General features: G+C 42.5%; 1 protein-coding gene across 8 annotated transcripts in view; it reads right to left on the bottom strand.

Annotated features, from left to right (window-relative positions):
• Window positions 1-13,941, bottom strand: part of LOC109889979 (pleckstrin homology domain-containing family A member 1) — a 33,002-nt gene that overhangs the window by 7,455 nt on the left and 11,606 nt on the right. For 4 of the 8 annotated variants that reach the window (XM_031823613.1, XM_031823614.1, XM_020481880.2 and 1 more), the window contains exons 2-8: window positions 11,571-11,781; window positions 9,054-9,110; window positions 8,900-8,945; window positions 6,154-6,251; window positions 5,642-5,773; window positions 5,359-5,496; window positions 5,166-5,234 (exon numbers count right to left, since the gene is read on the bottom strand). In XM_031823613.1, the coding sequence (XP_031679473.1) occupies window positions 5,166-5,234; window positions 5,359-5,496; window positions 5,642-5,773; window positions 6,154-6,251; window positions 8,900-8,945; window positions 9,054-9,110; window positions 11,571-11,711 (681 nt within the window). In that variant the 5' untranslated portion in view covers window positions 11,712-11,781. Of the gene's footprint in view, window positions 1-5,165; window positions 5,235-5,358; window positions 5,500-5,641; window positions 5,774-6,153; window positions 6,252-8,899; window positions 8,946-9,053; window positions 9,111-11,570; window positions 11,782-13,941 lie in introns of all 8 variants that reach the window. The other 4 variants (XM_031823615.1, XM_020481883.2, XM_020481882.2 and 1 more) reach the window with 1 other exon arrangement.

Genomic DNA, 13,941 nt, shown 5'->3' with positions numbered 1-13,941 from the left:
TTAAAGTATTTGTAAAAAAATATTATAACATAGGAGGGGGACCAACCTCTACCCTCTAACCTTAAGTCGATATTGTCAGGTATGCTATTAGCAATAAGCATTATCACCTGTAGCCCCACTAATGCAGCATAGTGGCTATAAATAAATAGGCTGAAGCATGGGGTTGCCTATCTGCATTTACACTGGGCTAATCATTAGTAGAGTCCTGCATCTGTTCGGATACCCATGTTCCCGTGAGTGAGCCATACATTTAAAACAAATTGCGCCGATCTGACCCATATTACGGGCGCAACAATGTGTCTTCCTATAGAGGATCACTGGGTCCGTATTTTACATTCAGGAAACAGGGTTGTTGTTGTTCAGGGAACGGGTATTAAAAATAGCAAAATTGCCAGGTGACTGGAGTGGGCTGGCTGGGCATTTGGGCAACGTTATTCAATTACTGAGGTCAACACCACGACATTCAGTCGCAAGAGGGGGAAGAGAGGGAGACATAACGTTCTGTGTGGATTTCCAGTGCTTAAGAATGGATTTCCTACCGCCTCGCTGTCCTTTTCCCCCGTAGGATTCCAAGTTGAAGAAGACTCGTTTTGAGCTCCTTACTAAGGGTTAGTATATCCCTGATAATGACCCTTTTCATCCAGTGGAAAAACTGAAAACTATCTGTTACTGGCAGAGAGATGTGGAACTCTTTCTTATAGGTCTATTAACTCATTAACCACCTGGTGATGTCACCAAGAAGGCCAAAACTCCATCCCACCAAAACAGCCTGAAATGTCAAAGCAGTCTTTTCAAACAGCTCTTATACTAAAAGGGCATTATTGTAATTTTCACAATATTATACCAAACTCAGTGTGGACATATATTTTTAAAAGATATATATAAAACTAAAAAAGAAATGTTTGAGTACACTGGGCTTTAACCTCATCTGCCCATTCCTGCTATTTACAGGGTTACCGTGGAGACGGTGATGGATTTTACTAAAATCACACACACCAATGTAGCTTCTCTTTCAACATTTTGCTACCTTACAGCCTTACTCGAAAATAAATTACACACAATAACCCTTAATGACAAAGCAAAAACAGTTCATTTTAAATTTTTGAAAATGTATTACAAATTAAAATCTAAAATATCACATTTACATAAGTACTCATAAGTACCCTTTACTCTAGAGGTCGACCGATTAATCGGAATGGCCGATGAATTAGGGCCGATTTCAAGTTCATAACGATCGGAAATCAGTATTTTTGGGCGCCGATTTCTGATCATTTTGTTATTATTTTTTATACCTTTTTATTTAACTAGGCAAGTCAGTTAAGAACACATTCTTATTTTCAATGCCTGCCTAGGAACTGTGGGTTAACTGCTTTGTTCGGGGGCAGAATGACAGATTTTCACCTTGTCAGCTCAGGGGTTCCAATCTTACAACCGCACAGTTAACTAGTCCAACACTAACCATTGCACTCCACGAGTAGCCTGCCTGTTAAGCGAATGTAGTAGAAGCCAAGGTAAATTGCTAGCTAGCATTAAACTTATCTTGTAAAAAAACAATCAATTATAATCACTAGTTATAACTACTGATCCAGTTTAGCAGGCAACCAGGTTAAATTGTGTCATTTCTCTTGCGTTCATTGCACGCAGAGTCAGGGTATATGCAACAGTTTGGGCTGCCTGGCTCATTGCGAACTAATTTGCCAGAATTTTACATAATTATGACATACATTGAAGGTTGTGCAATGTAACAAGAATATTTAGACTTAGGGATGCCACCCGTTAGATAAAATACCAAACGGTTCCGTATTTCACTGAAATAATAAATGTTTTGTTTTCGAAATGATAGTTTCCGGATTCGATCATATTAATGGCCAAAAGGTTCGTATTTCTGTGTGTTATTATGTTATAATTAAGTCTGATTTGATAGAGCAGTCTGACTGAGCAGCAGCAGGCCCGTAATCATTGATTCAAACAGCACTTTCGTGCGTTTTGCCAGCAGCTCTTCGCAAGCACAGCACTGTTTATGACTTCAAGCCTATCAGCCTAATGGCTGGTGTTACCAATGTGAAATGGCTAGCTAGTTAGCTGGGTGTGCGCTAATACTGTTTCAAATGTCACTCGCTTTTAGATTTGGAGTAGTTATTCCCCTTGCGCTGCAAGGGCCGCGGCTTTTGTGGAGCGATCGGTAACAATGCTTCGAGTGTGGCTGTTGTCTTCCTGGTTCGAGCCCAGGTAGGGGCAAGGAGGACGGAAGCTATACTGTTACACTGGCAATACTATAGTGCCTATAAGAACATCCAATAGTCAAAGGTATATGAAATACAAATGGTAGAGACAAATAGTCCTATAAATACTATATTAACTACAACCTAAAACCTCTTACCTTGGAATATTGAAGTCTCATGTTAAAAGGAACCACCAACTTTCATATGTTCTCATGTTCTAAGCAAGGAAATTAAACATTAGCTTTTTTACATGGTGCACATTTTACATGGCACACATTTTTACATGGCACATATTACTTTCTTCTCCAACACTTTGTTTTTGCATTATTTAAACCAAATTGAACATGTTTCATTATTTATTTGAGGCTAAATTGATTTTATTGATGTTTTATATTAAGTTAAAATAAGTGTTAATTCAGTATTGTTGTAATTGTCATTATTACAAATTAAAAAATTTAAAAGGCTGATTAATCGGTATCGGCTTTTTTGGCCCTCCAATAATCGGTATCGGTATTAAAAAAATCATAATCGGTCGACCTCTACTTTACTCAGTACTTTGTTGAAGCACCTTTGGCAGTGATTTCAGCGATGAGTCTTCTTGGGTATGACACTACAAGCTTGGCACACCAATATTTGGGGAGTTTCTCCCAGCCTCTCAAGCTCTGTCAGGTTGGATGGGGAGTGTCACTGCACAGCTATTTTCAGGTCTCTCCAGAGATGTTCGATCAGGTTCAAGTCCGGGCTCTGGCTGGGCCACTCAGGACATTCAGAGACTTGTCCCGAAGCCACTCCGTTGTCTTGGCGGTGTGCTTAGGGTCGTTGTCCTGTTGGAACATAAACCCTCACCCCAGTCTGAGGTCCTGAGAAGGTTTTAATCAAGGATCCCTCTGTACTTTGCTCCGTTCATCTTTGCCTCGATCCTGACTAGTCTCCTAGTCCTTGCCGCTGAAAAACATCCCCACAGCAGGATGCCGCCACCACGTTTCACCATAGGGATGGTGCCAGGTCTCCTCCAGACATGACACTGGGCATTCAGGCCAAAGAATTCAATCTTGGTTTCATCAGACCAGAGAACCTTGTTTCTCATGGTCTGAGTCCTTTAGGTGCCTTTTGGCAAACTCCAAGAGGCTGTCCTGTGCCTTTTTACTGAGGAGTGGCTTCCGTCTGGTCACTCTACCATAAAGGCCTTATTGGTGGAGTGCTGCAGAGATGGTTGTCCTTCAGGAAGGTTATCCCATCACCACAGAGGACCATCGGGTTCTTGAGCACCTCCCTGACAAAGGCCCTTCTCCCCCATTTGCTCAGTTTGGCCAGGTGGCCAACTCTAGGAAGAGTCTTGGTGGATCCAAACTTCTTCCATTTAAGAAGTATGGAGACCACTGTGTTTTTTTTTTTTACCCCCCTTTTTCTCCCCAATTTCATGGTATCTAACTGTTTTTAGTAGCTACTATCTTGTCTCATCGCTACAACTCCCGTGCGGGCTCGGGAGAGACGAAGGTTGAAAGTCATGCGTCCTCCGATTCACAACCCAACCAAGTCGCACTGCTTCTTAACACAGCGCCCATCCAACCCGGAAGCCAGCCGCACCAATGTGTCGGAGGAAACACTGTGCACCTGGCAACCTTGGTTAGCACGCACTGCGCCCGGCCCGCCACAGGAGTCGCTGGTGCGCGATGAGACAAGGATATCCGTACCGGCCAAGCCCTCCCTAACCCGGACGACGCTGTGACAATTGTGCATCGCACCACGGACCTCCCGGTCGCGGCCGGTTACGACAGAGCCTGGGCGCGAACCCAGAGTCTCTGGTGGCACAGCTGGCGCTGCAGTACAGCGCACTTAACCACTGCGCCACCCGGGAGGCCCCGCCACTGTGTTCTGGGGACATTTAATGCTGCAGGCATTTTTTGGTACCATTCCCCAGATCTGTGCCTTGACACAATCCTGTCTCGGAGCGCTACAGACAATTCCTTTGACCTCATGGCTTGGTTTTTGCTCAGACATGCACTGTCAACTGTGGGACCTTATATAGACAGGTGTGTGCCCTTCCAAATCATGTCCAATCAATTGAATTTACCACAGGTTGACTCCAATCAAGTTGTAGAAACATCTCAAGGATGATCAATGGAAACAGGATGCACCTGAGCTGAATTTCAAGTCACATAGCAAAGGGTCTGAATACTTATGTAAAAAAGGTATGTTTTTTTTTTTGTTATATAAATTTGCCATCATTTCTAAAAACCTGTTTTCGCTTTGTCATTATGGGGCACTGTGTCTAGATTGATGAGGAAAATGTGTTATTTAATTCATTTTAGAATAAGGTTGTAACGTAACAAAATGGGCAAAAAGGGAAGGGGTCTGAATACTTTCCGAATGCATTGTATATTAGACTCTGGGAATTCCCTCCCTATGGCACTCTTAACTTGAATGCTCCTCGAGAGGAATATTTCTCTCACACACAAGCTGACTAGGTAAATAGATAAACTATTTTACAATGGGGATGTCTGATTTTTCTATTCATTATTTGCAGAGGAAATGTAAATGTGGACTGTTTTAGCCACTTCAAAGTGCACCTTGGACAATTATTATTTAAAAAATTAAAAAATAAGGTAATGCACGGGTCTTTTGGACTCCTTTCTGTTGAGCAAAACCAACTTTCAAGGCCTTATTGATACAGTATTATTTGGAACGCAAAGAAGACAAGGGAGAAAGACTGTCCTTGGGCATTGTTGATGATAAATAGACACATGCTGGAGAAAAATATGGGCAAGCATGGAAGTTCTTCATGGAGTGTGTGTGTAGTACGGCACATAGACAAGGACATGCTAGGACATGTGTAGCAGAGGCACAAGATTCCAGGAACATGAGGTGGAGCATGCCAGGACAAGCGAGTGTGAGTCATAAGTCATTCTAGTATGCTTTCCAGTGTTGATGAAAAGGACTTACCAGGTCTGATTTGAAGTAACTCATTGAGTTCTCCTCCAGTAAGAAATATCTCCTTTTCCAATTCCTCATCTGGGAAAAAAAAGAGCATAAAAACACACATTCCTTCTTCATTCTACTGCCCCCCTACTGTAACACTCCAGACCTCAAACTAAGAGCCCCCCTACTGTAACCCACTATAGTCCCCTGCACTCACCACAGCTCCCTGCTTCACACAATAGCCAGACTTGATGACCGTCTTGTCTTGGGTCGGCCTGCCCAGGAAGTATGGCAGCTGGTTGTGGGATCTCTGCAGCAACTCTCGCTCGGAACCCTCCTGGCCCTCTCCCCTTTCCTGCTTTTGGGTTGGGGGTTGGGGTTACACCTGAGTTGTGTAGTCCCCTAAAAATGGTCTGTAGATGCTCAAACTATCAACTGCAACTCCACTGAAAATGAACTAACTAGGGTTAGGGATAGATAGGGGGGCTAGCCTTGCCTACCTGCATCTGAGTTATGATGGGAACTCCCCCGATGATGTCAGTCCTGTAGGAGACCTGCTTCTTGGGTACCAGGTTGTCCAGAAGGGCTTTCTGGGTCTCCACATTATGTTGGCCATCATAGGACTTTGGCACCTGCAAGAGAAAATGGTGTGAAAAACATTCCTAACATGTACAGGATACCTTGATTCCTCCTGTTTTACTACTTCTACTGATTACTCCTGCTTCTAGCTCTGTGGTCGAACCAGCGACCTTTCGGTTACTTGCCCAACGTTCTAACCGTTAGGCAACCTGCTGCCCAGAAAGGTCTCTCCTAACAATAACCATCCTGCCAGTCACCCTCTTGACTATCCCACACATGGGAAATCTTGAGATTTTACTTACTTTACTAGGAGTCTATGACTTCAGTCATTAACAGGAAGTCCATTTTCTAAAGAGGACTAGGCTATGTATTCCTGTGTGTGAAACAAGTCCTCAGCAATAAAAGACAGTGCCGCATTTAGTGAGAGACTCACAGTGATTTTGGTGGCCTTATTGAGAGCGTTCACCCAGTCCACCAGGTCCTGCTGATCATTGGCCTGGAGGAAGAATTTCCTCATGCCAGCGTTGATGACTGAGAAAGAGGAAGGGAAATACCAAGAAAGGGATGGAAGACATCGAAAATAGGCTTAATAGTGAGTGACACATTCAAAAGAGAAAAAAAATAGCACAAATATATATATACATATAAAAAATAAAATTGGGTCCCTGGTGACAATATAGAAGTTAAAAGGCTGCAGCTTAATTAGAGCTGGTTGAGAGGAAATAGAGTGGATTGTCCAGCCTGCTCTCAGACTACACGTAACATAGAAAATGTAAATCCGGGACACTAAAATTAGTATGAGATTTTCCATTTGGTATGGTTACACAAGACAGGTTACTTAAGGCAAATAATAGAAAATGCTCTGACCAGGTTGGATTGTTTGCTGTTCCTAATAGGACAGGGCATAACAGGAGCATTGGGTCCATTATATGAGAGTGGAGAAATGCATCAAGGCAATCATCAGCCCATTCTAATGACCTTCCACCAATATGTTAACAAAAGGGGCTCAAGACTATTACAAATTACACACACCAATGACAAAGAGTTTTTAGGTCAAAGCCTGATTAGCTCTGAACCAGTGATTCTGGCAGAGTGCTCCTGTCGCCATCTTTCATTATCTCTTAATTCTTTTATCCCTCCCTTAACTTTCCCACTTTCGCTTTCAGATCATTGGGTTAAATTACATTGCATTATAGCCTGGGTGATGGTGCAGCGAATAGCTCTAAGCACTAGAACTTTGTGACACAATGGCCATCATTCTTTTTAGTTTCTATGAGCGTGGGTGTGCACGTGTGTTGCTTGCACCAGTGACCAAACAGACTCACACTAGCTAGTCAAACTTGTACATGCCATAGGTTATCATTCCATCTGGTCGTGCCGGTCTTGACCGCATCAAATCGATGTAATGAAGCTAGCTAAGATAACCAGCTATGTTAGCCAGCTAGCTCGCTAGCTACCAAGGCGAAATGAGGCTATTTTGATGCACTTCCCGTCCTTGTCTACAACTCCATTCAAAATCAATCATTTTTTTATTCTCTTAACTATTCGAATACCAACGTCCATTTGGATAATCAAATAACCATCCCTAAGTCCCACTTGTTCTGACCACACAAAAACCGCAGTGATGGAAACTGAAAGGAGACATCGTGACCATTGACTGAACATTAATGGTGTGGAATGAATGAGTGACTCAATGAGTGGGAGATGATTAGTAAGAGGCTGTCATGCCATGGGCATTTTGTTAAACCTACTGACAACGAGATCATGGAAAAAGAAAGACGAGGTTATAAATCAATCCAAAAGTGACAGAATTGAAACAAGAAGAAACCAAAATCGTACCAATGTGGCATACACGGGTGTGTATGCCACATTACCACGTACAATTTACCCCACTATAAACTGTAAGTCTGGCGGAAGGGGTGTGTAGACCAAGGGTGGTGGGGGCTCTCAAAGGAAGTGAATAATAAGCTGGGAGGGCGATATCTAAGATCTGACTCACAGCTGCGATCACACACAAAACATGTGTGTTGTTGAGTCACACAGCTGGGCCGCAGCATCAGAGCCACACATACACACGGACAGGAATCCTAGCTTGCCACTGATCCTTGTTTTACTGTAAGCCCATCTGGAAGTATGACAGCCTTTCCCAAATGACTTTTCCTGAAAACACCAATTAAGAGCTACTTTTAAAAGACATGGGAGTTAGGAAGGGGTGCGATGGTAATAAATGTGGAAATCAACAAAAACATGGCATGCAAACAGTGGTTTAAAAATAACCCAGACTTTTGAGAATGGGTTCCGATTCGGATGCCAGCATCCTGTCAAAACCCCAACACACACACACACACAACGGTGTGGTGATGACGGGGTCGGTTCTGTCACACACACACACACTTGTGTTTCCTTCTATTGAGGGCGAAGGGGGGAATGCTGACACACACACACACAGGCCAAAAAGAGATTGTATTTTAAAATAATAATTTCAAACCTTTTATCATATTGAGACATGATCACATAGGCCTATGTCTGTTTTTTTGTTCGTGGGAGTACATGGGAACAGAAAAAAATCGAATTGGTCCGTGGGCCGCCAGTTGATGACCCCTGATGTACAGTATCCTGATCAGCTGCTATCCTGCATGTCTCTTTTGGATAAACTGCTGAAGATATGCAGGGTTGTCCGTAGCGTGGAGACAAGCCACAGGAAAATCAAGCTGAGGTGATAGAGGTGAGAGAAGGGTGAGAAGGAAGCATTCCTCCCTTAGGTTCAAGTCAATCTAAATGACCCAGCCTTGTGTACATGGTGGCATCTGTCAGGGCAGACCTTGAACTGAGAAATTCTGGCTCTGAGAGATGTCACTGTCATGTCAAGCCTGAAAAAAAGCTGGATTTATTGCTGAACAGAAACATGGACTCACCTACCCCCCAATATCATTAGTCATTTCAACTCATGCAAATGGGAAAAAGAGCCCATGGCCATATAAATAACGGAAGTTTTGGTGTCCAGTAACATTCTAAATCTAGAAACTAAGTTTGCTGAAATCTGTATATCTATAGCTGTGGTTTAGTATGAGTTTAAAAATACTGAAGGTCATGAAAAAAGTTGAGCCAAGTTACAACCACTTCCCTATGAATTGAGCAGAGGAACTGAGAGGAAAGAGAATAGTTGTCCTCAATCTTACCGAAGCAATACTCTGCCTTGGGTCTCTGCTTAGTGGCGTCGCTGACCTACGAGGCAAGAGAAGTACAAAAACCTAAATTAATGAATTTAATATCCCTTTTTCAACAAGCACCTATAAAATCTATTATTTGCAAATTCTTCAGCAAATCTCTTACCTTGGAGATGTAGGTGAGTTTGAGTGAGCCAACACAGTCCGCACTGATGGGCAGGTTCTAATGGAAAAATGTGGGTGAGGAACTATTAGATACCATTGAATACTGTCCATTGTTGCAAACCCTGACCTTATAATATGCGGGGTGCTCTCATATTATGTATTTGGATTACTCTAAAGAAGAGCGACTTGGTGGTTGGAGGGGACTGGATGGGGGTGAGAACTTGAGTAATCAATTCAAGGTTATTCCATTGTTGATAATCTAATACAAGAACAACATTTTTTAGCAGGTTAAATTTTTCAGCAGGTTCAATTTATAAGCACTAACAGAATTTCAAACTCTAAGATGTGTTTAATGTTTGTGGAGTGTCAGTGCAAGTGGAAATATATGAAGTCATTTTCAGAACCACCAGTAATTGGAACAATGGCATACTGCTAACTTTTTTGCATTCAGCCCCGTTTCACACCAACAAGCATACTCAAAATGATATGTATACGGAACAAAAATAAAATGTAACATGTAAAAGGTTGGCCCATGTTTCATGAGCTGAAACCAAAAAGATCCCGGAAATGTTCCATACGCACAAATAGCTTATTTCTCTCCAATTTTGTTTACATCCCAGTTAGTGAGTATTTCTCCTTTGCCAAGATAATACATCCACCTGACAGGGGTGGCATATCAAGAAGCTGATTAAACAGCATAATCATTACACAGGTGCACCTTGTGCTGGGGACAATAAAAGGCCACTCTAAATGTGCAGTTTCTTCGCACAACGCAATGCCACATGTCTAAAGTTGAGGGAGAGTGAAATTGGCATGCTGACTGCAGGAATGTCCACCAGAGCTATTGCCTGCAAATTTAATGTTCCTTTCTCTACCATAATCTGCCTCCAACGTAATTTTTGAGAATTTGGCAGTACATCCAACCAGCCTCACAACCACGCCAGCCCAGGACCTCCACATCCGGTTTCTTCACCTGCAGGATCTTCTGAGACTAGCCACCCGGACAGCTGATGAACTGGAGGACTATTTCTGTCTCCACAAACTCCTTTTGTGGAGCAAAAAACTAATTCTGATTGGCTGGCCCTGGCTCCTAAGTGGGTGGGCCTATGCCCTCCCAGGCCCACTCATGGCTGCACCCCTGCAAAGTCATGTGAAATCCATAGATTAAGGCCAAATGAATTCATTTTAATTGACTGATTTCCTTATATGCACTGTAACTCAGTAAAATCTTTGAAATTGTTGTGTTTATATTTTAATTCAGTAGAGAGAGAGTTGAGAAAGAGAGAGATTATTTCAAATGCCCATCCCTACAAGTAACATCCACAGACCTGGGTGATTCTCATGTTGAATCCAGTACCCTATTTTTCTCAATCCTAGTTATATTAGCAACCCATGCTCATTGTTGCATCTTTAGAGCTCCCCTCTTTCTACATTTCTAACATATATTTGAATCTGTCACATGAAACCGCTTGTATGTGCAGTTCGCTTTTGACAACAGTATTTTCCCGCTAATTGCATTGTACCTAGTCGATCTGTGCAAGAAAATAGCCTATTCCAAACAGACTCTGGGACAATAGATCCCATATTCATACAAGCAGTAGGCCATGGCAACATCAAGAAACAAACTTTAAAAAGCAAATGAGGCTGACGCAACCAATCAGAACGTTTTGCTGAAAATGTTGCTCAACTTATTTCTTCACATTATAAGCGCAGCAATGCGCACCAGGCAGTAGACTACACACGAATGTTCATTCCATAATGCAATTAGCGGGAAAACACTGTAGTCAAAACCACACTGCACATACACGCGGTTTCATGTGACAGAGATTAACCTATAGACAGATAAGCACGACTGGTCAAATGTACTTCTATTGACTGGTATTTCCATCAATGAATAGGCTACAAAGCATTATTTTGCAATGGGATTTTTTCCCCCCTTAGAGCGGACAATTGTTCGGTGGCAGTTTAATTGATCTGCTTTTCATGTTTATTACCGGCTAATGGAAACCCTGGTACAAACACTGTCTGAAGACATGAGTCTCATTACATAACACTTTTACAAGTTCCTGTAAAAAACCCAATCAGTTTTTAAATAACATTTTATTCACCTATGAGGTATCATCTAGAGTAGTAAAAGTTATTTTATTCGCTTATATGCCTTCAGACTGGGGTTCTTATGTTCAAAACACTCATTACCGAAACGGCAAAGAAGCTCAAGTTGGGGAAAAAGTCTGATTTAAAGTTATAATAATGTTATTATTTTATTTGGTTTTATGTTTACCTCAGGTCTTTTCATTAGGGGAGCAATGTTGAAAAATATTTGAATTTGATTTGTGTATTACTTTTTTGGACTGCTGCAGTAATGACAATGTTGTGGAAATTGTGGTCAAATGCATATTATCTGATCAATAAACATAATTATGAAATAGATAAGAACATATGCTAATCTCAGTAGTGAAAAATGACAGTTTTGTGAGAATGACCCAGCTAATGCTAGCCATCAGTCGTACTGTGTTACCTGAGGGTTGTCCATGTACCACACCAGGCTGCCCGGTTGGGTGTCCAGGATGAAGTAGCGACGCAGGAACTTCCCACTGCTCTCGTTTTCCTCAATGTCCAGGAAGCCACAGATCCGGTTCTGCCGATCCACGTAAGGCATCTCCCAGCTGGCACATTCCCTGGCCCAGGGGCCGGGAGAGAGGAGGGGAAGAGGGTAGATGGAGGACAGCCTGGAAGGAGGAGAGAGAAGGTACTGAAGAGTTGCGGTCTAGTGCTAGAAAGCCTTGCCTGCCTCTCTGCTACTCTGCCCCCTGGTACTGGCTACACTCGGGATCATGTGACAAACTTCAACCCGCCTCCTTTATCCCTTTCCATCTAGCCTAATCAGTTTCCCTCGGTCACCCATTCTACCATCCCCCTCTTGCTCCTTTTTTCTCCTCCCTCCGGCTCTTCATTCACATCTGGTAAGCCTTTGCAGTCTTCCCAAGCCTTTCCTTCTTTTACCTCCACAAAATCAGAGCTGAGAATTATTAGCCCAGGTCTACTTAAGTTATTCATTCATTTCCTAGAAGGTAACCAGACAGAGATCACAATTTCATTTACAGTACAGTCCAGGAGCTCAGTCATCAACACAACAATCAAATACTCTGAGGAGCTGGGGTGAGCAATATTTAACCCAAAGACTAAGCAGCCAGCCAACTAACTCACTGACATCTCCTGGTGGATAAAATTGTATTACAGATATCAGCTCTCCAACTCAAAGACTAGTGAAAGATTAAGACATGCAGTTCAAAGTAAAAATTGTGGGGGCATAATACTGTATACATTGCTGTAATTTCTGATTGAAGGAATTGGAGTTATTAACAGACCTTTGAGTCCACGATAAAGGACCCTCTTTCTCTCCCTACCTCTGCCTCAGATAAAGAGGCTGGGACATTATGAGCATTGTGTGGGAGGATAGGGGTAAAGCTGGGACAAAAGGCCTGCTTGTTGTGCATTGTGTAAAGGGCTGACGACATCAGGGCTAGCCCCCGCAGCCCTTGGAGTCATTCAGTAGACACACGCACAGACGCTTGACGAAACACTGTCAGGGCTGATCCTAAACATTGATTTTAAAGAGTGTATAAAGGGGAGGTTCAGACTAGCTGGAGATGCTTCTTGGTCAACAGTGACTGGAGCATGTGTACGTACACACTTACACAAGAGTGCCATAAGATTTTCAGGGGGAGATTTCTATAGTGTTGCAACATGCGAGGCCTCTAAACTGACACTTTGACTGTCAGGCAACATGGAAAGTAGGCTTTTCATGTGTGACGAGAGAGCGAGAGAAAGAGCTCAAAAACAGAGAAGAGGGGGGCAAGCAATAGACTACAGAACCACCATGTTAGAAAGGTCAAATAAGAGAAGGTCAAAGGGGGGGGGGGGATGAAGCAGATCATGGACTATGGGCTTGGTCCCAACTCAAACATCAGTGTCCACATTCATTCCTCGTATAATGCGTGAGAGCGGCTTTGTCCACCACTGGCAACCAACGGCTGGGCATTAAAACAGAACAAAAGGAGAGGTGTAGAGAGGGAGGGAGAAAGAAAGTGACAGAAAAGAAGGAGAGATCATTGGGGAAGTGAGACAGGAGAACGACGGAAACGGTAAGGGAGTGAAGTGGGATGGGGCTTGTGATGAAGAACAATGGCTACCTACTGTGTCATCATGAGTAAGGGAGGGCGAAGGTTAACTTTGTGCAACTTTCATCTAAACATTCTTCACTAGTTCGAATAGGTCAAATTAATTCCAGTCTCACAAAAAGATTCTGCAATGAGTTTAAGATTGCGGCAGACAAGCCTAATATTTATTAAGAGTAAAGATTATTGTCCCATGCACCTACTCTGCGTTCTAGCAGAGCAATCAGTGAAGAGACTAGTCCAACTGGGGGGGACATTCCTTGATTTGAGGGGTAGAAATGTAATAAAAATGTTTATACTGATCTAAAACAATGCATAAATCCATGATGCTTTTTAGGCCAGAAACAAGTGATAAAAATGCCCTAGGAAGATGCAACTGATGCACATTAGAATATCTTTCGTTTGTCTCTATGAGCTACGACCTTCTAAAGTCAAGGAGTTAAAATTGGATTTTGCTTGGGAAGTAATCTTATTCAATGTTTGACTGTCGATATCAATACTTTTTGACCGTACCACTTCGTTTTCAACAAAACTTTACATACATATTTGCCCATGGTAGAAGTGGCCTGAAAGTGACATTGTGAACCTGAATGCCAAAACATTCATTAGATAGAGGTGCTGAAAGTTCACACATTTTGCATTCCCAGCCATACAATGAGATGTTTTCATCACTGGAAAATATAAACGGTTGTGTTTGATATCGTTTAAAAG

Source organism: Oncorhynchus kisutch, linkage group LG4, assembly GCF_002021735.2.
Source record: "Oncorhynchus kisutch isolate 150728-3 linkage group LG4, Okis_V2, whole genome shotgun sequence".
Classification (NCBI taxonomy): domain Eukaryota; kingdom Metazoa; phylum Chordata; class Actinopteri; order Salmoniformes; family Salmonidae; genus Oncorhynchus; species Oncorhynchus kisutch.
Note: the sequence above shows the minus strand (reverse complement) of the source record. Positions and strands in the feature narration are given on the sequence as shown.